The 24,724-nt window shown below is 22.3% G+C and overlaps 6 protein-coding genes across 6 annotated transcripts; all 6 read left to right on the top strand. All coding sequences in view use genetic code 6, as the record gives it.

Annotated features, from left to right (window-relative positions):
- The first annotated feature begins 120 nt into the window (after positions 1-120).
- TTHERM_00224620 (proteobacterial glycerol kinase-like protein) lies at positions 121-3,145 on the top strand. Its single transcript, XM_001014192.3, has 8 exons — positions 121-346; positions 403-691; positions 919-1,072; positions 1,124-1,205; positions 1,348-1,445; positions 1,514-1,860; positions 2,356-2,564; positions 2,636-3,145. Exons 1-8 carry the CDS (start codon positions 155-157, stop codon positions 2,963-2,965), a joined length of 1,701 nt encoding a protein of 566 aa, XP_001014192.3. The 5' UTR covers positions 121-154; the 3' UTR covers positions 2,966-3,145.
- A 932-nt stretch (positions 3,146-4,077) lies between these two features.
- Positions 4,078-5,493, top strand: TTHERM_00225620 (MFS transporter; the record flags this gene model as incomplete). The annotated part of the gene is made up of 1 exon (XM_001014193.1): positions 4,078-5,493. The coding sequence occupies one exon, from the start codon at positions 4,078-4,080 to the stop codon at positions 5,491-5,493; it is 1,416 nt and encodes a 471-aa protein (XP_001014193.1).
- Positions 5,494-6,262: 769 nt separating this feature from the next.
- On the top strand, positions 6,263-10,885 carry TTHERM_00225630 (hypothetical protein; the record flags this gene model as incomplete). Its single annotated transcript, XM_001014194.3, has 9 exons — positions 6,263-6,265; positions 6,327-6,423; positions 6,487-6,602; positions 6,663-6,937; positions 7,013-7,556; positions 7,618-7,776; positions 7,829-8,476; positions 8,916-10,376; positions 10,436-10,885. 9 exons carry the CDS (start codon positions 6,263-6,265, stop codon positions 10,883-10,885), a joined length of 3,753 nt encoding a protein of 1,250 aa, XP_001014194.3.
- Positions 10,886-13,210: 2,325 nt separating this feature from the next.
- Positions 13,211-15,729, top strand: TTHERM_00225650 (kinase domain protein; the record flags this gene model as incomplete). The annotated part of the gene is made up of 2 exons (XM_001014196.2): positions 13,211-13,305; positions 13,386-15,729. The coding sequence occupies 2 exons, from the start codon at positions 13,211-13,213 to the stop codon at positions 15,727-15,729; spliced, it is 2,439 nt and encodes an 812-aa protein (XP_001014196.2).
- A 1,458-nt stretch (positions 15,730-17,187) lies between these two features.
- On the top strand, positions 17,188-20,100 carry TTHERM_00225660 (N-recognin zinc finger protein; the record flags this gene model as incomplete). The annotated part of the gene is made up of 1 exon (XM_001014197.2): positions 17,188-20,100. The coding sequence occupies one exon, from the start codon at positions 17,188-17,190 to the stop codon at positions 20,098-20,100; it is 2,913 nt and encodes a 970-aa protein (XP_001014197.2).
- Positions 20,101-21,684: 1,584 nt separating this feature from the next.
- On the top strand, positions 21,685-24,377 carry TTHERM_00225670 (N-recognin zinc finger protein; the record flags this gene model as incomplete). Its single annotated transcript, XM_001014198.2, has 3 exons — positions 21,685-22,155; positions 22,219-22,854; positions 22,938-24,377. 3 exons carry the CDS (start codon positions 21,685-21,687, stop codon positions 24,375-24,377), a joined length of 2,547 nt encoding a protein of 848 aa, XP_001014198.2.
- Between the last annotated feature and the right edge of the window lie 347 nt (positions 24,378-24,724).

A 24,724-nucleotide genomic window follows, 5' to 3' on the forward strand; every position in this document is an offset into this window, starting at 1 on the left:
AATATCGAAGTATTTGGGTAAAAAATGTATAAAAATTATGAGCTTTTATTATGCTATATTTTTATCTTTTTCATAACATTATTTGTGGTAATGTTTTAGCTTTGATGTCAATCACGTAATAATTTTTGGAAAATTCATCTTTTTTCAATTTATAATGTTTAGATTGCTATCTGATCAATAAATTATTTATCCTTAATAAAATCAAAACGAATCTTTTGTAAGTAAGTAAATAAATAAATAAGCAAATAAATTAGTTAATAAATAAATATCTTTGTTATCAAAAATGTTTTCAACTTTATTAAGTTTAATAAGCAAGCAAACAGGCAAAATCGAAAATAAGGCAAATGTAGATAATTAATTTTAACAACATTTTAAATAGCAAGGTTTTATTTAATTTTAAAGTCTGCTGAGATTTTGATAGGAACAATAGACTAGAGCACAACAGCAACAAAATTTGTTGTTTTTGATACTCATGGTTAATTGATCGACAAGGAAATTATTCCTCATGATCAAATAACTCTTCATCCAGGCTGGCTCGAACACAATCCAGAATAAATCTTAGTGAATACCCATCAAGCTATTAATAATACCATCAAAAGAATAGAAGAAAAAGGTTACAAAAGAGAAAACATCAAGACAATTGGAATTACAAATCAGAGAGAGACTGTAGTGGCATGGAACAAAAACACAGGTAATAAATAATAACTTTACAAGAATAGAAAAAAACCAAAGGCAGATTTAAAAATAGAAATAAAGCTAGTTATTTATTCAACATAAAAAGCTAGCTAAGCTAATTAATGAATAAATAGCAAATAAAAATGATATTAGCATAATTAATTTTATTATTAACTAATGACACAAATTATAGTTATCTTAGTTTAGCTGCTTTTAGTTAATTTAATTATAAAAATTTAAAAGGTAAATCTTATCATAACGCTATTGTATGGAGCGATACTAGAACTCATGAAATTTGCAAGAGATGGCTTGCTAAACACGACAACAATAGCAATATATATTCAAAAATAACTGGATTGCCAATTAATACATATTTTTCAGCATTCAAAATAAGATGGTAACTTAATTAATTTAGTATTTTACTTAAGTTTGTTTGATAAATAATTAGGTTGATTGAAAATGTTCCTGAAATCTAAAAAGAGTTAGATGAAAATGTCATCTTTGGAACAATGGACTCTTGGGTTATATGGGTAATTAATTTAAAGCTTTAAAAATTTTATATTAGATTTAATTGTTTTTTGCAATTAATTATTTCATAAAGAAATCCTTAAGAATAAATATCTTTTTGTCTGATATTTTATTAATTAATTAATTTATTATAAAAACAAAAAGAATTTGACAAACAAATTGCATTTGACTGATGTAACAAATGCCTCCAGAACATTTTTGCTCAACATCAACACTTTGTAGTATGAAGAAAAAATATTGAAGTAAGTTAGTTACAAGCATTTAATTTTTAATTTATTTTATATGTTATTTTTGTTAAATTATTTAAAAGTGAATTTGGTATTCCTAGCAAATGTTTACCAAAAGTTTTGTCCAGTGCTGAAAATTATGGTGTCATTGAAAATGGATTGCTTAAAGGTATTAGCATCGGAGCTTGTATGGGAGATTAGCAAGCTGCTAGTTTAGGTCATGGATTATTTTAAGTAGGAGACTCTAAAAATACCTATGGTACAGGCTGTTTCTTATTAGTAAACATTGGCAACACTCCTGTTTACAAAGAAGGAGGCTTGTTAACTACAGTTCTCTATAAGTTAGGTTAAGATAAGCCTACCTATTATGCTTTTGAAGGATCTATCGAAGTAGGAGGATCTTCAATTAACTGGGCTAGAGACAATCTAGGTAAAATATTAAATTTAATTTATATTTAATTTAGCAAGTAAGTAAGTAAGTTGTTAACTAATTTAAACAATATTTTATTTAAGAAACAACTAAAGGTTTTATGCTTATTGTAGAAAAAAAAATAAATTTAATAATTTGAAAATAAAATTTTTTAAAACAAATTTAATGAAAATTCTTTCAAATTTATTTTTTCATCCAAATTTGAATTTGTTAACTAAATAATACACAAAACTAGTAAATAAATTTTCAAATTTTATGCTTTTTTATATTTAAAGTATTTAAATTTTTATGGTATTTAAAGGGAGGATTGTAAAAAAATAATATTAAAATAAATCTTCGCATTGTTGATTAATAAAACTTTTTTTTAGCTATCAAAAACTAGCTTTCTAATATCATCCCCCCCCCCCCCCCCCCTAAGTAGAAATTAATTCAAAACCAAAGAAATTATTTCAAAATAAATTTGTTGAAAAACAAACAAACAAAATGAATAAAAAGGACTTTTTAAAACATATGATGAACTGCAAAGATTAGTGGAAAGCATTGATGATAGTGGCGATCTATGTTTTGTACCAGCTTTTAGTGGCTTGTTTTCACCTTACTGGAGGGAAGATGCAGCAGGTTGCATACTTGGTTTATCTTTACATACTAAAAGAGAACATATTTTAAGAGCTTTATTAGAAGGCATTGCTTACAGAACTAAAGATGTAATTTAAAATATTTTATACAAATATATCCAAACATTTTAATTAAATTAATTTTTATTTTGAAAAAATAGGTAATTGAAACTGTTGAATCATCTACAGGAAATAAAATAGAAAGCTTGAAAGTTGATGGTGGTTTGACTAATAGTGCTTTTTTGATGAGATTTTAGGCTGATATATTACAAAGAAAAGTATTGTAAACAAGAGTTGCTGAAAGTACCTGCCTTGGAGTTGCTTTTGCTGCAGGTTTGACTGCATAGATCTATAAAGATATCGAAGACATAAAGAAATGCATTTAAATTGATAGATAAATAGAACCCCATATTGAGTTTTAAGAGAAATCGAAACAGCTTTATAAAAAGTGGCAATTAGCTGTTGAAAAATCTTTAAAATGGAAAGATTGAGTTTGTTATTTATTTGTTTATTTCTTATTTGTAAAATATAATTTTTATAATTACTTAATTTGTAAAAAATTTAAATACTTTAGGTTTCTATAATGCTTGCTTTTATTGCTTAACATTTGTGTGTTTTTTATGCATTTTAAACTTTTTGAGTATTTTTAGATTTAAATCAAAATAGACAGATTTGTTATTTAACATTTAAAAATATACTTTTTTTGTAATATCTATCATTAGAATTCATTAGAATTAAGTTATTTCTTCCTATTTTTAGATTTTTAAACTAAAAAATGTTTGCTAGCTTTTATAATGAATTTATTTTTAAATGATTCTGATTAGCTTTAAGTATATTTGCACTTTCTTGAAGTATTCAATCATGAAGGGACATATTTAAAGGGTTTTAAATAATAAAATTCAATAATAGAAAATAAAATAATTTATAAATATTCTAGCTGGAAATATAGAGTAAACCCATGAAATAAAATCTGGTGATAGTTTGGGTTGAATGATAATTTATATAGAACCAATTCATTTATTTATTTCTAGCAGTAGTAAAATTTTTTTAGAAAATAACTAATTTGTTATTAATTTAAAGTTTTAACTTGTTGAGCATCAATAACAATGGGACATATTTAAAAGTATTAAATAGCCTAATAATATGAATTAAAAATCAAAATATTCATTTTTTCAAATAAAAAAATGGAGTAAACCTATGAAATGAATTAAAATAAAACTTGATGATAGCTTGTATTAAATTACAGTTTATTTAGAACTAAATAATTTATTTATTAAAGTAGTAAAACTATAATAGGAAATATAGGAGTTTGATAGACTTAAAATGATATATTATCTTTTATTTAATCTAGATTAGAAGAATTTTAATAACGAATTGATGAAGTATTAATTAGTAAGTAGACTTGCAAATTTATTTATCGAATATAATTTTTGATGTATCTTTGTTTGCATTCAATCAGACAATCAATCAATCAATCAATCAGTATAAATACTAGTTGTTAATTTTAAGATATAAATAAATATAAAGCATTTATTATTTATATTTTGATAAATAAGTTAATTAAATAGATTAAGCATAAATATATATTTTCAATTAATAGCAAATGAATAAAAGTGATTTATTTTCTTTTTTGGTTCTTGTTGTTCTCTACTTGATGCAAGGCACAATTCTGACCATTTTTACTGCTACAATGCCAATGATTTTAAATGAAATGGGATATTCAATTTCTCAGCTCTCTTATTTAAACTTTACTTCTTACCCTTTTGCTTTGAAGATTTTCTTCGCACCTTTCTTAGATGCATATTACAACAAAAAGTTTGGATAGAGAAAGTCTTACATTGTTCCAATGAATTATATTGCAGGAATTGCTTTTGTGTTGAGCTCTTTTGTCATAGCAGATTGGATGAAAAGTGGTCATATCATCTTACTTGCAGCTCTTGGATTTTTCCTTGTTTTTGTTATAGCTCTTTAGGATATAGCTACCGATGCTTGGGGTATAAAGATAATGTCTAAAGAGAAGCTTTCTTATGTTTCTTTGAGCTAAGCAATTGGCATGCAATTAAGCTTTATTTTTGCAAATACAGCTTACATCCAATTGAATTTTAATGAATAGACTTTCTTTTACTACTTTGGAATCTTCATGATAGCATTTAATGTCATTGTGCATTTCTTCATAGATGAGTATGGATTTAATCAAGAAAAGAAATAATAAGAAATATAAGAAGAACAAGAGCAAGAATAATAAGAGTTAATTGCATAATAAGATAACAAAGTTAATAATTAAGGTCAAGGAGTGGAAAACAAAAAGAAGAAGAAGAAAGATATTAAAGTGATAATTCAAACTATGAAGGGATTCTACTTTAATGAATATTTAAGAACTTTAATTTTTCTTGTTATGATTTAGAATGTAGGAATAGGCCCTCTAATGTCAACTTTTACTTTAAAAATACAAAAAGCAGGAATAACAAAAAAATAACTTTCTATGTCTTAGTTCTATTAATTCCCAATTAAATTTTTGATGAATTTTTTAGTAGCAAAATATTTCAAAAATTCTTTAAAAGTTAGTCATGTTATTCTTATTTCAATGCTTGGACTTTAAGTAATACAGTTTTCATTTTATCAAGCACAGACCTATTCTCTTTTCCAAGATATCTAATACGTCTAAATAGGTATATTAGTGTTTATACAGCTATTTGAATCTTTAGTAATTACCTCTTTGATCTAAACAAGAACAACATTTTACTCGTCAATAGCAACCAAAGGATATGAAGGTATTTATATTACCATGTTAACTTCATTCTAAAATCTTTCTAGAAAGTGGGTTGTTTCTTCATTCTAGTTCTTTGACGATTATCTTAACATTAATTACAGCGTTCCAATACTCTGGGTCTTTTAATTATTTTACATATACTATAGTGAAAAAGAATTCAAATAAATGGATAAACTTGACAAAAAAAAATGGTGTCTAATAGAAACTATGGAGTCAAAATAAGCAAATGAAGATAAAAAATCATAATGATTTTCAAAAAAATAAATATTAAATAATCTTATATCAAAAAAAACTTTTTATAATTAAGATTCAATAATTTCTTAGTATTAATCAATTTTATCATACAGCTTCTTATATATTTTTATAATTTTTATTCTTAAAACTGAAGTAAAAAATAAATTAAATAAATTTTAGTTTTTTAAAATTAAATTATAATAAAATTCTTAAAATTTTTATGTTTTTTAAAATAATTTTTTTAGATTTATTTTATTTATTTATTTAAATTAAACGCTTTCTTAAAAAATATTTTGTTTTTGTTTTTAATTAATTTAACAAAAGTAAATAAAAAGACTGAACATTATGTTAAATGATAAAAATAAATAATGTTAAAAGATTAGAATAGAACTAAACTATTAAATAAGCTCTATAGAAAGAAGATTCTTTTGGTGAAAAATAAATATGAATTAGAATTAATTAAGGAATTATTTTTATTTGTTTATTAATTAACTTAGTTATTCCTACTAATGTAGCAAATAAGCATTTTAACAATAATATTTTAGCTTGCTAATAGATAATTAAATTGATAAATGAATTAGAGGCGAATATTTTGAATAGGCTATTTGCGCGAATAGAAATATTTGAATTTCAAAAAATAAAAAATCGCAAAAAACAAATAATAAATTAAATAGAATCCAATAATTAATTTGCAAATCTATCTTTTCTAATTAAATCTTTATAAATAATTAAAAATAAATTTTTGATATATTAAAAGTTAGTTACTTAGTAATATTTAAAATAAATGGTAAAACAATTATTTATTTATTGTTTTTGCTTGAATAAAATCTATTTTTTATTTTTAAAAGCCTCCTAAAAAATCTGGATAAAGCAGGGGAAACCAGCGTTAGGCAAACTAATAAAAATCAAAGCCAATTTCAGAGTATACTGATTATAATTTATATGGTAATTTAGCAAACATATGCTTAGTTGAGATAATAACATAATTAAATATTAAATATAATCAAGAGTAATTATCAAGAGAAAATTGTTCGATTGAAGAGATTTTAGATCAAATAAAAGATGTAGATGATTAAGAAACAAAAGAGAATATCCTATAAAACTTTGTTCAGTTGATTTTTAAAGTAATTTAAAGTAATTGTTGGTATTTAATGTTGCTATAATTAATTTACTTATTAATATAGCTAGTAGGACTCAATAGTTTTGTGATAAAATTAGAAGACAAATAATTTTCTTCTATTGATTAGGATTTTTTCAAATCAGAAATAGAATCTAATTTAAAAAATGTTAAGGATTTTAATTGGGTTTTTACTACAAGAAAAGAAGAGCACTAGTTCCTCAAAGACAATCTCTTTATTTTCTTTGACTCAATTTTATAGCAAAGTCAATATTACAAATCAGAAAAAAAGGATGATTCTTTTATGGTAAATCTCTCTAATTTCCTAATTATGTTATCAAAGTAAATTAGTTTTATTGAAATGATTTGAAAATTATTTTGAATAAGCATCAAATTAACTTATAAAATGTAAATTAGATCCCATATTTAGAATGTAAGATAGAATGTATTGAGATTAGTAAGGATTATAGTTGAGTAGGGCTTGATTAGAATAGAGAAATTGAGGGCTGCTTAATAGAGAAAATTATAGAAAGAAGAGCAATATTTAAAAAACATTCTTGAAAACATTATGAATATATTGATTAAAGGTATTTTCCATAGTAGAATTTTAGATAAGAGTCAGTCAATATAGCAAGATTGTATTGAATCTTTTGAGATTTTCTTTAATATTTCTCCTTAAATGACTTTGAATTCTTAGAATCTCATTTAATTGTGTTATTTATTTGATTCTGATATTGATCTCGCTAATGCACTCTTAAAAGTACTTATCAATATAAAATGGAAAGAAACAGAGTCATCTTTGGAGGCTCTTAAAGAGTTAGTTCAATATGATAAATTCAGGAAGAGATTAATTTATTTTTCTAACATTTCAACATTTGTCACAAGTTACAGAGCTATTCAATTAGTTAACCTGATAGATGAAATTCTACCTGGATCACTCAACAACAAAGACTTAAAAAGAGTATTTATTTATTTGTTTGTTATTAAGATATTTAATTGGTTAATTTTTATTTTTAATATAGGCAATGGCAACTATCTTCCATAAATATGAAGAAGTCAGAGCAGAGGGATTTAAGATTCTTTAAAAATTTTTAGAAGTTAATGAGGGTGAAAGATAAATTAGCGTCATAAATCTCGAAGGAGGCGAAGACGATGGTGTTAGCGATATTTTCTAGTTCAAAGTAAGTTTTAAGCTGTATTTGAATGCGTTTTATTAAATATTTTTAAAAATAGTAATAAACCAATTCTTTAGCCTGTTAAACTTTTATAAAGAAATTTTATACACTTTTGGATGAAGTGGATTCCAAAATTTATGAAAAAGAAGATTTGATCTAAAATATGATAAATTCTCTTGGTTTTGAATTTGGTGCTATTTACGATTTCCAAAATATTTTCCAATTGCTAAATTAGTTACCATCATCGAATTTAAAAGATAAAATTTTTGATTTGTTTAAATTGATTGTTATAATTTTGAAAAAAACGATGAAATTCTTATAGCTAATATCGTAAGGCGAGAATCCATCGAGCATTTACAACCAAAAGCAATCAGAAAAGTTGCTTATCATTAGAAATGAATTCTTTAAAGCCTTGGTGGCTAATTTTGATAACTTTTATGAGAATATGAATAAACACCCTATCTTAAAAGAGTATTCTTACCAATTATTGCTATCAATTCCAGCTATAGACCTCCAACAGAATTTAAAAGAAACCTAGTTCAAAACAATATCAAAGAAAATAGCTGAAGACATACTAAATACAATACTAAACTAAGATTCTTTCATTGAAGATAAATCTTAATCTATGGGACTTGTTTTTGGATGCGTTAGCACCCTTTAATACTTCCTCTTACACACCCCAAGGGCCTACATCGATCCTTTTAAAGTAAAAATATTACATTCATTTATATGATAAAAAACATTCATCTCTTCTTTTTAAAAATTAAAATTTTTATTATTCAACTAACTAAATTATCATTGAAAATTTCTAATATTTTGGCACTGAAATTTACTTATTAATAATTTTAATTAAAATGGATATTGAAGTTATAATCAATTCAACAGCAATATTATATATATTCTTAAAATGAAAATTAATATTTAAAAAATTTAATTCAAAATTATTTAAAACAAATATTTTACTTGGCTAATTTAAAAAAAAAATATTTTAAATTTATAAATTTGAAAAAAAAATATTTTAAATTTATAAATTTGAAAGAAAACTTATTTCTGTTTAAATTTATTAAATTTCAATAATTAATTGAAGAGGATTTAAATAGTTTTTTTGAATTTTCTAATATTGTTAATTATATAAAAAAATAAAGTAATGCAAGGAGAAATTGATTAAACATGCGATTTTAGATTGTACTGACAATTTACATGAAATAGTAGTTCAAGAAAAGGAGACGTCTTTAGATTTGTCTTAGCTGTAAGAAGAATATACTTATTTGTTTATTAAATTGTTTAGCTGCACCAATCTCTTAAATTAATTGGATGAAATATATTGTGAAAGTTTTATATAAAAGTGCTTAGAAATCACTGATACAGCTACTTCATATACTTCAACTGACAACACTTGCATTTATACTTTTACTAGTTTAGGGTTACAATTAGACTTTTACTTGAACGTATTGAGAGTTGGATTGTCTGAATCTTGCTAAAAAACTTCAAGACTTGAAGAGTATCTTAAGTATAGGTAAAAAGTTATCAAATAGCTCTGGCTCTTCCTTAGAGAAGAGAAGAAGAAGGCAATTTAATTTAACTTAGAAACCTCTGAATACAAGAAAATACTTTTTAAATCTTACTATTCTGTCGTTGAAGGACTTGCTTTTGTTTGTAATTAAAAGCTTAAGCACTTGCCTATTTACATAAAGCTCCATTCCGACGATCCCTTATTTACTTCTTTGATTGATTATATTAGTTACTACATTCCTTAGGGTCAGATAGGAGATGAAAAGAAATTAGAATCAAATGAAAATAGCAATGATCACTCAAATAATAATGACATAAAAAACAAAATAATGGAAGCTGAAAAAGAAGATGAAAATAAATTGAAATTAAAACCATTTGAAGAATCTTATTTATTTTAATAACAATATCAAAATCAAAAGTAAATTTCTGATATTCAGATTATCTTACTTTAATTCTGTAAGTTGACGCTAAGCAATCCTAAATTTATTCATTCTCAGTTTGGTGTTTATATTTTTAAGAATTTCTTTGATTGTCAAAACAAAGAAATAGTTGATCTTCTCAGAAAGAATCTAGCTTGCTGTCGTCTTTAAGGTGATAAATAGTCAGGATTTCCTCCTTTTTGGAGAGCTTTTGATGAAATAGTGAACTAATTATTAGATGAAGGCAAGGATATGAGTGTGATTAAAAAGTTTGTAGTTTTTACTCATAAATCATATTTCTCAGAAACTATAAATGAAGGCAATGTCCAAGTGAAACCTAAAGAACATTTTAAGGAGCTCTGTGAAAGGTAAATTTATTTCCTGACAGCAAAGACAGCAGTCTTAATCAACACTCCTAATAAACTAAATACACTTAATGCTATTGGATATTTGCTTTAAATTAAGATTAACTACCCAAAATCGCTTGATCCCAACCATTTGATGTATATCCAATCGCTTTAAAAGAAGTATCAAACATTCTTTTTGAAAAAAACATAAGACTATGTGCAAGAATTTAAATAAAATAATCAACATCTCTAATCTCTAGATGAAACAATACTCTCTGAGAAATCTAAAGAGATTATTTACAGATATGTTAAGAACCTAGAATCATGGGTATATTAAATTATTTTCTATATAAGTTTAATCTTATTTATTTATTATAAAATCAATAGTCTTAGGTTAAATTTAATGTAGATCCTTATGGAGAGGGATAAGAAGCTCTCGAAAAGTAAAGAGAGCAAGCAGAGAGAAGTCTTAAAAAAGAATAAAAGCAAGAAAATGCTGATGAGAAATCTGATTTAGTAAGTGAAAGTGAAGATGAAGAAGTTTAAGATTAAGATTAAGAGGAAAGTGTAGAAGAAAAGAATAATACAACTGATAAAAAATAATCACATAAATCGAAATAAGTAAATAAAAAAACAAGAAGCAGCAGTAGAAGTTCATCTAAAAATTAAAAATCTTCAAAAAAAATGGACGAAAATAAATAAAAACCCACTTCATCAGTTAAAAAAACAAAGAAAGAGCAAAAATCATCAGTTAAAATAAACATAAAATAATAATAAGAAGAAAGCAGTAAAGTTGAAACTGTTAAAAAAAATCATAGAAGATAAAAGAAGAATTGAATAATTTAAAATATATTTATTTCATATATAAATGTGTATCAATCAATAGTATAGTATAGTGTTTGTTGTTTTATTTTTAATAGTGTTGTAAATATATTGCGATTTAAAAAAATATTATTTACAATAACTACTTTTTCCAAGCATGATTTTATTTAGATGTTGCAGTATGTTTATTTATTAATACATTTGTTAAATATTTGATCATTTTTAATAAATATCTTTTAAGTAATACAAAAATAGAATCTTAAAATAGAATTTAGTCAGTAGAAAGTAATTTGTTTAAATATATTTTGTATTATTTCTTTCAAATAATATTATCTATTGATGATTGAAAAAAATATTTGAATTACTTTTACTGGTTTTATTTATTTTTTGTATTTAGATATCTTTAAAATAAATTAGCTTTAATTAATATCAATTAAAAAAAACAAACTATTTCATTTTTTATATTGTTTTTTTCTTCAATACATTTATTTTTGAATTAAATATCTTTCAAAAATTAAAAGTGTTTTAGTAGTAGATTTAATTTAGAGTATAAAAGGTGTTAGAAATAACAAACTTTCATTGAATGTAAATTTATTTTAAAATATTTTAATTAAAATTTATTAAAAATAAAATAATATTATTTAATTTATTTGTTAAATATTTGGATAATCTTTAAAAAATATCTTTTTAATTTTTGTATAATAAGAATACAATCATAAAAAGAGTTTTCGAATACTTAGTTAATAAAAAGCAATATGTTTAAAATATATGTACTTTTTATCATTTATTTCTAATTATTTTATTTAATATTGAAAAAAAAATATTTGAATTAGTTTTACTGATTTTATTAGTTTAAATATCTAACTTGATAATAAATTAGCTTAAATTAATATCAATTAAAAAAAATTATTTTATTTCTAATATTGTTTTTTCTTCAGAACATTTCTTTTTGTGTTCAATATATTTTAAAAATTAAATGTATTTAGAAGCAGATTTAAATAATTATTTTAAATTTTTTTGTTAAATATTTGGATAATCTTTAAAAAATATCTTTTTAGCTTTTGTATATAAGAATACAATCATAAAAAGAGTTTTCAAATACTTAGTTAATAAAAAGCAATATGTTTAAAATATATGTACTTTTTATCATTTATTTCAAATTATTTTATTTCATATTGAAAAAAAATATTTGAATTAATTTTACTGATTTTATTAGTTTAAATATCTAACTTGATAATACATTAGCTTAAATTAATATCAATTAAAAAAAATTATTTTTTATTTGTTAAATATTTGGATAATCTTTAAAAAATATCTTTTTAATTTTTGTATAATAAGAATACAATCATAAAAAGAGTTTTCAAATACTTAGTTAATAAAAAGCAATATGTTTAAAATATATGTACTTTTTATCATTTATTTCAAATATTTTATTTCATATTGAAAAAAAATATTTGAATTAATTTTACTGATTTTATTAGTTTAAATATCTAACTTGATAATACATTAGCTTAAATTAATATCAATTAAAAAAAATTATTTTATTTCTTATTTGTTTTTTTCTTCAGAACATTTCTTTTTGTGTTCAATATATTTTAAAAATTAAATGTATTTAGAAGCAGATTTAAATAATTATTTTAAATTTATTTGTTAAATATTGGTCAATCTTTTTGTGTATTACATACAAGAATATAATCCTAAAAATGAATTTTTATAAACTAATTAAAAAAAGCAATTTGTATAAAAATTATTAATTTGAAATACTTTTCTTTATACAGAAGCAGATTTAAATAATTATTTTAAATTTATTTGTTAAATATTGGCTAATCTTTTTGTGTATCACATACAAGAATATAATCCTAAAAAAGAATTTTTATATACTTAATTAAAAAAAGCAATTTGTATAAAAATTATTAATTTAAAATACTTTTATTTGAATTACTTTTATTTATTTGTTGTAAATATCTAAATAATAATTTAGCTTAATTAATTTCAATTAAAAATAAACTTTTTATTTTTATATTGTTTTTTCTTCATTTTCATTACTTTTTGAATTAAATATCTTTAAAAATTAAATGTTCTTTAGAAGGAGTAGATTTAAATAATTTTGAGTATAAAAGGTATTAAAAATAAATAATAATATTTACATTAAGTACACAAAATTAATTATCATGAGTTATAATAGAAAAAAATATAGAAACAGAATGAATTAAAATATCTAATAGATTTTGTAAAAATAGTATTTAATAATTGTTTATAAATTTTTCTTATGCATTTTTGAATGAAAGAAATTTGATTAATTTCTAAAATTAAGACGCGAAAATTTTAAGATTAATAAAAATGAATTTTTAATTCACTGAAGATTATGATGATTATTAATTCGAAACACATAGATTCTTGAACTAAATATATGATAATTAATATTATTCTCACAGGTAAAATAATTAACTTTTTAACTATTCATTTAAAATGATTAGTTTTAAATATTAATTCTAACCATTATCCTAAAAAATAGTTCTGAAAACTCAAAAGAATCATCTTCTGAAAATTCAAATTAAAGTTTTATTTTTGAAATATATCAAGAGAATTCTCCCAAAATTAGTGGCAAACCATATTTTTAAAGGGATGAAAATCCTGAGATAAATTTGAATAAACTTAAGTGTTAATAATAGCTTTTTTAAGCAAGTCTACCAAAAAATTCAATAATAATGAAGTTTGAAAAATTCACATAAAAAGTATTTATTAGAAAGGTTTTAAATCATAAAGAAATAAATATGAGTTAATTTAATAATTTTTTGGACAACTTAGCATAATAAAAATAGTCATTTACCCCTGAAATCATTAAATTAGATAAGAAAGAAATGGCTAATAAAAATACTTGCTCATTCATGTAATAAGCGGGTATTGCTGATTTTTTTTAAATAAAGTCATATATGAAAGCATTTCGAAATCAGTATGAGAATGCCAACGAATAAATATGGGAGTTTTTGTAGTACAGTTTTTGTTAACTAAACGAAAAATTAAATCAAATGCATTAGTTAAAGATTGTGCATGGAGATATCAAACCTTAAAATATTATTTTATCTAAAGAAGGATCTTGCTATTTTATAGATTTTGATGCATCTATCTAAATTAATGACAATGATATTTAACCTAGTTTTATCTCTGATCACTTAAAACACAAAACTTCTTTTTATAACAACTAATAACTAATAAATCTAATTTAGAATAGTAAGAATTATAATTTTTTCACTAATATTTACGTATTATATTTGATAGACCGTATGCAACTCCATCTAACTTTCATTTATCTGATTTGCTAATCAGAACTATTTTTGGAATTATTTGAAAAGAAAGAAATTAAGTAGATATTATAAAATTTATAAAAATATTATTATTCTACTTAAAAAAATAAAGAATAAGATGATCAATAATAATTGATAGAAATAGATTAAAATTAATCAGTAGAGATTAATGGTTATTAAGATTTTAAATAACCAAAATAAAATATTCAATGTAGCAGCATAGCTTCGTAGAATTCAAAATCAACTTCGTATTTGAAGCAACAATTTATTTTAGTTGATGAGTAAATGCCTTTATATTAATCTTATGAAGAATTTGTATCCTATTTATTTAATTAATACTTAATTATAGAGGAAACTTTGTTAGCAGAATTTGATTAATATAAAAGTAATTCACAAAGAATTAAAGAACTTTTCAATTAAAACTAAAAATTGAAATATGCAAGCAATTACAATTAAGAAAATCTATTCAGATAATTTGTTACCGGTTATTAAATAAATCTAATATAAAAAGATGAAATTGAAGTTATAAGTTTGAATAGAATATTTTCATTTTGGCTAAACTACACCGAATAGATTTTCAATTTTAATGAAAATTTAGTCATAAATGAGCTTATAAATTTAGGTGTTTTAGATAGACTAAAACTTAAATTAAAGGAATTTTGCTTTGAGAAATTTGAAAAAGCAGAAGAAAATAGGCTAAATAGTGCTTTATTTTATTTATACAGACAATAATTCTAAGAAAATAACACTCATCAATATGATTTAAACAATAATTTGGAATTAAACAACTTTATTCAAGCCCTCTATCTAAATCCTCAAATGGCAAAAATGTCAATCAATGTATCTAAATAACACCAAATGGATACTTCTCTAATTAAGAAGCTACTCTAAACACTTTAATTCTTACCAAATCTAAAAACATTAAAATTGTCTCTGATTAACTAGAATGTTGACAATTTGTTCAATTATATAGACAAACTATTCTAAAAATTAGAACAATTTAAAATAGAAGTATCCACAATCAGTGAAATAAACCACCTAAATTTATATGGATTCCCAATATACAGTTTAAAATATCTCAATATTTCCTTCTTGTCATCTAATATTACTGACAATTAACTAATAAATATCACAAATATACTCCAATACTGTTAGCTTGAAACTATCAAATTAAATCTTTCTAATTGTTAGTCAATCACAGATAATTGCATTTCTGAAATATTTTCTTCTTTTAGCTTAATTTAAACCCTAAAATCGCTTAATTTGGTTCTTCGTTTATGTTGCTAATTAACTTAATAATCTATCAATAGTCTTATTGATCATCTCAAGTAAAATAGAAGTGTAGACATTGAAATTGATTTCTCTGATTGTAGTAAAATACTACCAAACAATTTCGATGATTTATTGAATTACATAAACACTCGCAGCAAAATAAGCTACAACCTTTGCATTAAATATAACTTTTTAGTAGGTAATAAAGAGTTTAAGTAAAGGACATAGAAAATTTCCTAAATATTTGAAAAAATTAAATTTAAATAAACACGCACGCACTGATTACTAATAACTTAAATATTCCCATGAATGGAAGGATATATATTAATATCTATTTTAATATTTAATTATTAAAATAAATAATACAATAAATTCTTTTTCATAAGAATAAATTCATAATAATAATTTTTTTAAATGTATTTCTTACTTAAAAATATTCTTCTTTTAAAAATAAAAATTTATTTTTAACTAAAAAAATAAAATATTTTTTCTAATATTTTTATTCTAATTAATTTTTTCTTAACATTTTTGAAAATTTTATTAATTGATAATTGATTGATTTTAATCAATATCTTTTAAATTTATTAATTACTAAACATAATACTTCATAAAATATATTTTTGTCATCATTAATAAATATATTTATAGTCTTTCTTGAAGAAATTTCAAATTTTAGCAAAATTACTTTAAAACTTTTTAAACAATTTAAGTAGACAGACTGGCTATCTATGGCATAATGCAAACACAATTACTTAAAAGAAGATTATTTATTCTGGATAATTTTTATTATAAAAAAGATTTCTAAGCTACTAGAGTAAAATGCCATTTCGATTTACAAAATTAAAAAGGCATTTACTTTAAGCTAGTAAAAGCTAATTATTCTGATTCCTAAAGCAGAGCATACTCTTATGAATAGTAGGTACTTCTTGTTATTTTTGTATAAATTCGTGATATTCGCAAAATATTCTACCAATTGTTTATTATCCTTCATAACAATCAAAAACTTTACATTTATATTATTTGTCTTAAATAGAATCTCCGTTCTTACAAAATTAATACAAATCAAACTATTTTTATACTTTAGAAGTATTAGTTAGTTCGGCTATATGTTATTTGTAAGGTATGTATAGATATTATTGCAAATTATAAAATTTTGCTTATTATTTTTTTATAGGATATGTATGATGAATTTATTTTATTTTAAAGAGTATATTAAATTATTTTTTTTTATTATCTTAGCAAATTGTTTTTATTTAGGATATCCTAATAATCATTAATTTTATTATGTTTTTTACATTTTTATATAAAAATATTAATTAGAGAAAATAATAAGAATAGTAAAAATTAATTAAGGTATTATATTAATTTAATAAACTGAAAAAATAATAAATTGTAAAAAACCAAAAGAAGTTATTTAATAAATTATTATTCATAATAATATATAAATTTACATTTCATTATTAAGTTTATACGGTTAATAAAACTAAGCTAATTTTGAGCTATTCAGCACACTTAAAATTTAAATTAAAAAGAAGATCTATTTTTTATTAAAAATATATTTATCTTTTAAAGATTTCAAGAAAAGTCTAGAAAGTTTTATTTCTGATTAAATTTCTAATATAAATTGATTGAAATGTTTGATGATTTTTGATACATTTGTTAATATAAATATATCTTTAGAAATAAATTAATTAAAAAAGATTAATAAATAATTGCACCAAAATATATATTTTGTTTCAAATGCATAGAGATAAAAAACTCATATTGTACACACTAGGCGGAGCTGCTGTAATAGCAGGAGCTTTTATCTATTTTAAAAGGCGTAATATGACAATTTAACAGAAGTATTAGAATCTTTTTCATTAGCTGCAATAAGATATTCTTACTTTTAAATCATTAAACCAAGGCAATTATTAACTGAAATATGATAAGTTGTTATATTTAGCAATATATGATGAAAATGATCAACTGAGAACAGTCACCGAAAAAATTACCTTTTAAGAAACTGAAGAACTAAAAAATTAAGGTGCTTGCAACTAAAAAATTAATATAGGAGCCTGCTATTATGAATGCTTTGATTGCAGTCCTGCTAGATAAGAAAATGCTAAGACTAATAAAGGTATGGATGATAATGTTATCTGTTAGGCTATATGTGAAGATTGCTTTAAAGCTTAAGGACATAAAAACCATAAATTCATTAGACATGAATATTCTGGCTTTGGATATGATAGATGCTAATGCGGAATTGAGAGTATTGTCGATAAGAAATGCTTTTGTAATTAACATTAAGGCTTTGATAAAATTAAATAGTTATGTAATAGTTAACTCTTAAAATAACCAAAAATATGGAAAGGAGTCGAACAATTCTTCATTGACTCATTTTATATCTATTTTGAAATAGTAAGCAATGCAATAAGATAAAAGCTAAATAATCACATAGATGAAAAGACTTATAATTAGTAACTTGTTGGTATTAATTACTATTTGTAGCTCATTATTAACAAAATAAATGAGATCATAGAGTTAAATACTCCTTCTACTTATCTCATTACAAGCATACTATCAATGCCTTTTGAGAAACCTATTTCATTTTAGGTATAAAGAAATAGCAACGATGAATATCCAAACAAATACGTCAGACTGATACAAAAATAAAAGCAAGTCAATAAGGATTTAAGTGTTTTAGATTGTCTTCTTCTAAATTATGAAGTAGTTGATAATTTAAATGATGAGCTACTCTCTAATCTTTTTCGCTCGCTAAGTATAGCAGATGAATAATTTTCTGCTGTTATATGTGAAAAATTCTTTAGGATGGTTGGATTTATAGCAAGAAATTAAAAATCTTAGGATGAATGGTAAAACAAGAATAAACTGCCTAATTTTGCTCATCTTGTGATGGAAAATATATTTATTCAAAGTATTTTTGATAATTTAATAGAAAAATTAGGTGTAGACATTTTTAATCCTATTGAATACTTAACTTTTTACGTTAAAAACCAAATTTTATAAAGCAATGAGCTTGATTAAAATATAATTATTTTACCTAATATTTGCTTTGATATGTTTAGATTTGTAAACTAGCTAAAAAGTCTATTGAAAAGATATCCAAAAGAATCTATTAAGGCAATAAATAATTTAAGTTTTGTACTTTATTTAAGAAATTCTGTAAAAGTAGATTTAAATCAAATATATTAGAAATAATTTGAGGATATCACAAAAGGTATAAAATCGTTCGTATAATATACATAAGTTGAAATTCAGGTAATTGATGCTTATATAAATATTTTTGAAGGCCTTTTATTAATAAATGACTAATCTTTAACTTAAAACATGATAGCTCTATTATGTGATGGTTTTACAGAAAATGTTGTAAATTTGAGTGAATAGATTGAAGAAAATTAAAATTTTTGTTCATTTTCTATCTCCTTTTTAAGTTAGTTACCTTTTTTAATTGCTATATCAGAAAAGAAAATATTTACAAAATCTTCAATTTAAAACTTCTTTAACACGAAACTTAAATTTAAGGATTAAGAACAAAAAGCAAATTTCTTTAAATGCATAAAAAAAATTATTTCTAATTTTATATTAGCAAATAATCGATAAATTTATAATATGTTGTAAATTATCTTTGATGAAGTTTTACAAGAATATACTTAATTTATTGAATCTCTTAATTACTATCTTTACAATCCATAAAGTAAAGTTTATGATATTTATTAAATTTCAAGTTCTATTTGTTTATTGGCAGAAGACTGTAACGATAATTTAGCCGCCCAAAATACTCATATTTAAACATTACTTTCTATAATAGATAATCTTAAATAAGGAAACAATAGTTTAAGAATATAATAATATTTTTGTATTTCATATTCAATCTGCTAAATGCTATTAGATTCTACTCCTTTATTGAACTTATTCTCTAATAAAATTGAATTATTCTTTCCAGGATTTAGTTTAAATGAAGACACCCTAATCAAAAAGAATGTAGAAGAATTGATTGTTAGTTGTATTTAAGAGTATTAACTTGAAAAAATGTACTTAAATGATTTACAATAAATATGTTAAGCATATCTTAATAATACAGATATAGTAAAATAATATTATTTAGGAACTGTGAATTAATAGGAAAATTAAGATTTCATCTTTCTTAAATAATAATATACTCAAAAGTTATATCCACGTCATCTTATGAGAAATCTAATTTTTCAATTTAACGAAATTATCTAAGCTATGGCTATTAAAAATAATGATTCATCTCAAGAGTTAAGTTATGCTGGAAGTGATTTTAGCATTGAAAATCTATTCCCTTATCAGCAAGATCTTTTTAAAAGAATATTTTTGAATGCAAAATGTGTTAACACAATTATTGATACTAATATTTTAGTACAATCTTCTTTATAATCTTAAAACCCAACAACTTAACTTTTATATATGCTTTTGAAATTCATGATTTAGAGTAATTAATCTAAAATTTTTAATGAGAGTGAAAAATTATAAATTGAAGAAATGATTTAAATAATCCCATTTTATAATTTGAAAAATAAATTTTAAACTGATATTAATTTTTTAAAAGAAAAGAAACTTTATCATGAATTGAAGATGAGTGAATTTATGTTAGGAATGCTATGTTAACTAGAATAATAAAAAAAATGATTAACTTATAAATATTCTTTGTTAAAAATGGCAATAAGAACAAATTAAAAATATTTAATTTCATTATAAAAATGCTTTTAATTTTTTTTAATTAATTCTATTTTTAAAGGATTTTTTTAGACTTCTAAAAGTGTTTAAATTCATATATATAATATAGTAGAATATTTCTTATTTTTATGATATATGTTTAATTTACCATTTTTTTTAATTTAAAGAAAACAGTTAAAAATTTAGATAAAAATTAAATAATTGTTATTATGCACTTTAAATGCAATATATTATAAAAATAATTAAATTATTATTCTTTTAAGATTTCTAGCTAAGCTAAATCTTTTAATTTATAATTATTTTTTAATTATAAATTGATTGATATAAATCATGGTATTTAAATATCTGACAATCCAGATCATGATTTTTCAAAACCAGCAACAGCTCTAATTTAGTTCAATCAAATTTAATTATTTTTAGAACATTGTTATTTAGTTTCGATAAACTCAAAAATTAATTCATTAAAAACAAATATATCAGAAAATCGAATTTTAGATATTTTTAAGGGTCTTTATAATTAAAATAAAAAAAATAAAACATTTGATTTTAAAAATTTACAAAATAATTAACATCAAATTATTATATTTTTTCTAAAATAAGAGATAAAAATTACCATAACACCCAATTAATTAATTAATGTGGTGTCTTAGCTGGTGCCTTCTATTGTTAGAAAAGGAGAAATATGATAATAGAATAGAAATATTGATAGCTTTTTAATTAATTTTCGGAGCAAAAGAAATTTTCAACTTAAATATGATAGATAAACTATTATATTTAGCTACTTATTTAAGAAGAAAATAGCAGAAGCACCAAGTAACTGACACTTAACAGATTAAATATCTTTTTCAGATGTTGATGCTATTCTAAATTAAGGAGTATGTTCTTAAGAAATTAATGCTAAAAGTTATTATTTTGAGTGTTTTGATTGTAGTCCTGCAAGATAAGAAATTCTTAAGCACCAAATGGTATAGAAATTGATACACCATATCAAATATTATGAGAGGATTGCTTTAAAACTTAAGAACATAAAAATCATAAATTATAAAGAGTATTAAGTATATCAGGGTATTTTAATTACTTATTTCTAATGTGGAGATTAATCTTTGGTAAATAAGAAATACTTTTACCAGAAAAATTAAGGCTTTGATAAAATAAAATAATTATATGACTATTAAATAGCTCTTTATGAAGTCTAAAAAATATTTTTATTTCTAGAAAAATCCAATAATTTTATTTTCTATTCTAATATCTTATCAAAAATTTGATGTTTCTTATCACTTTTTTGTTATCAGAAAAATTTCTGATGTTTATAATTGATTTTTTGTTATCAGAAAATAAAATTAAAGATATTTATTTTGAAATATTCAATGTGTTTATTCATAATTTTGATTTAATAAATTTTACATCTAGAAAATCCTTAAATTTTGATTTATATAAATCTTATTATTATTCGTGTATGTAGCCTTGAAAAAGACAGTACCTTAGGGTACTATATATATATAATTAATAAATTCAAAATATAATATTTTTGCACAAATGAGAGATAAAAAACTATTACTATACACAGTTGGTGGTGCTGCTGTCTTAACGGGAGCCTATATTTATTTCAAAAAGAGAAATATAACTCTAGAATAGAAATACTCATAGCTTTTTAATTAGTTTTTGCAGCAAATCCTCTCATTTAAATAACTCAATTAAAGCAATTTTTAGCTTAAATATGATAGATTATTATATTTAGCTATCTAACAAGAAAATAACAGCAGCAGCAACTAACTGACACTTGCAGATTAAATATCTTTTTCAGATGTCGATGCTATTCTAAATTAAGGAGCATGTCCTTAACAAATTAATGCTCGCGATTATTACTACGATTGTTTTGATTGTAGTCCTGCAAGATAAGAAAATGATCAAGCACTAAACGGTATAGAAATTGATACACCATATCAAATATTATGTGAGGATTGCTTTAAAACAGAAGAACATAAAAATCATAAATTTAAAAGAGTCGTAAATTTTGGTTTTGTAAAAGTTTAATGCTAGTGTGGAAATTAATCTTTAGTAAATAAGAAGGGCTTTTGCAAGAAACATTAAGGCTTTGATAAAATCAAATAATTATATGACGATTAACTCCTTAAAAAACTTAAGCTATGGAAAGACATTGAAACATTCTTAATTGATTCTTTTTACTATTACGTTGAAGCTGTAAGTGCTGCAATTCAATAAAAAATTGATAAAGTAATTGATGAAAAGACATACAACTAAAATATTTAAGGTACTAATTTCTTCCTTTAGCTCATAATTAATAAAATAAACGAAATTCTTGAGCTAAATCCTCCTTCCACTTATCTCATATCAAGCATACTCTTAAAATCTTTTGAAAAACCTATTTCTTTTAAGGTTAAGAAAAATTGCCAACAATAATATCCTGATAAATATATCAGATTAATTTAAAAGGAAAAAGAAATTAATTAAGATTTAACCATTTTGGATTGTCTGTTACTGAGTTATGAAGTTATATGTCCCAATAGCGACTAATATATTTCTAAGCTTTTTTATACTCTTGCTATGGCTGATGAAAAATTTACAACTATTCTTTGCGAAAAATTCTTTAGAATGATTGGATTTATTGCATCTACTTAAAAGTCTAAAGATGAATGGATCTATAAGTGTAAGCTCCCAAAATTCACCCACATCATAATGGAAAATGTATAGATTTAAACAGTTTGTGACCATTTATTACATACACCATTATTTTAAAAAATACTGTTTCATCATAAAATCAATTTTAGAGTTTGTGTTAAGGTTTAGAAAATTTTATTTAATTTACTAATTTTGAGCATACTTATATGAATGCTTAAGTTTAAATTTTTTAAGCTTTGAAGCTTATAAATGATGAAGAATTAACCAATAATATGATATCTATAATGTGTGATAGTTTTAAAGAACACATTTAAAAAATAAATGATTTAACAGAAGAAAAAGAAAAGGAAAATAAGCATTTCTATACACTATCAGTTTCTTCATTAATTTTTTTGCCTTACCTAGTCGCAATATCTGAAAAAAAAATCTTTACAAAATATTCGATTTAAAAATTCTTTAATGAGAAATTTAGCTTTAAATGTGAAGTAGAAAAAATATATTTTTTCAAATGCTTAAGAAAAGTTATTTCAAAATTTATCCTTTTTGAAGCTGGTTTCTTGAATTCTATTTTTGAATCTTTATGCACATATGGATTCATGGAATTTGCTTAGGTTATAGAGGGAATCATTTTTAATCCAGCGAGTAAAATATATGATTTATACATATTAGTCAATTCTATAATTCTTTTGGCCGATAATAATAGTAATACCACTACTCAAAATAATCCACCTTAAAAACTAATTTAAGAATTACAAAATAAGGAACTAAATTTCAATATATCATTTTACAGTTCACAATTAATGCATTAAATACTTTTAGATTCAACACCTTTGTTAAATTTGTTCCCTAAAACGTTAAAATTATTTTTCCCAGAAGAATGCTTATCAGAAGATACCCAAATAAAAAAAATAATCAAAAGGAATGTAGAAGAACTTGTTGTGACTTGTATCAATAAAAATAATCTAGTAAAAATGAACTTGAATGATTTGGAGGAGATTTGTTCTGTTTTAATAAATGATCAAAACGTAGTGAAACTAAATAACAATGAAGCTTTGGATTAAGATGAAAGTGGATAGTTTCTTTCCCTTCGCAAATAGTATACCCAAAAGTTTTATACTCGTCATTTGTTAAGAAATTAATTTAAAAGAGTTTTTTAAGATATCAATGATATAAGTCTAAAAAATAGAGAATCAAAAAAGGAGTATACATTTGTTGGAAGCGATTTTAGTTTAGAAAAGCTATTTCCATATCAATAAGAAATCTTCAAAAAGATATTTTTGGATGAGGAGTATGTTAGATAAATCATTTCAGTTTGTTTAGAACAAAAATAACATAAACTTAAAGTATCAGAAAGCTTAATACTATATCTAATGTTGAAACTTATTGTTTCTAAAGATCAATCTGAAATTATGAGTGAAGAAGAGAAAAACTAAATTGAAAAAATAATCTAAATATTACCTTTGGACAAATTAAAAGAATAAATTATAGCTGAAATTGATCATTTAAAACAGAAATAATGTCTTGATATGTTGATAACTGTTGAAAACATATTAGAAATATTGAAACAATTAAGTTAAAATGAAATATGAATATTTTAATTTTTATTTAGTTTGAAAATATTATGCAAAAATTTGGCTTTTTTATATCAATTTTTTTTTTGTTGTTTTTTATTTCTTTAAATTAGAAAAAAATAATATTTAATACAAATGTAATTTTTAAGAAAAAATTATTAAAAAAATATGTCACTTTTATTTTTTAATTTTATTGATTCTTTTTAAACTTATTCCTCTACTATTAATTTACTCTTTTCATCTTGAAAGTTTATATTCTATTGCTTTTTTTTTTTGATTATCATAATAGATAGAAAACTATTTTGAAACTATTTTTATACTCTATATTTTGCTAATTTTTTATTTTTTCTTATTACTTTACTATA

The sequence above is a fragment of the Tetrahymena thermophila genome (genome assembly GCF_000189635.1).
Source record: "Tetrahymena thermophila SB210 genomic scaffold scf_8254665, whole genome shotgun sequence".
Taxonomy (NCBI): domain Eukaryota; phylum Ciliophora; class Oligohymenophorea; order Hymenostomatida; family Tetrahymenidae; genus Tetrahymena; species Tetrahymena thermophila.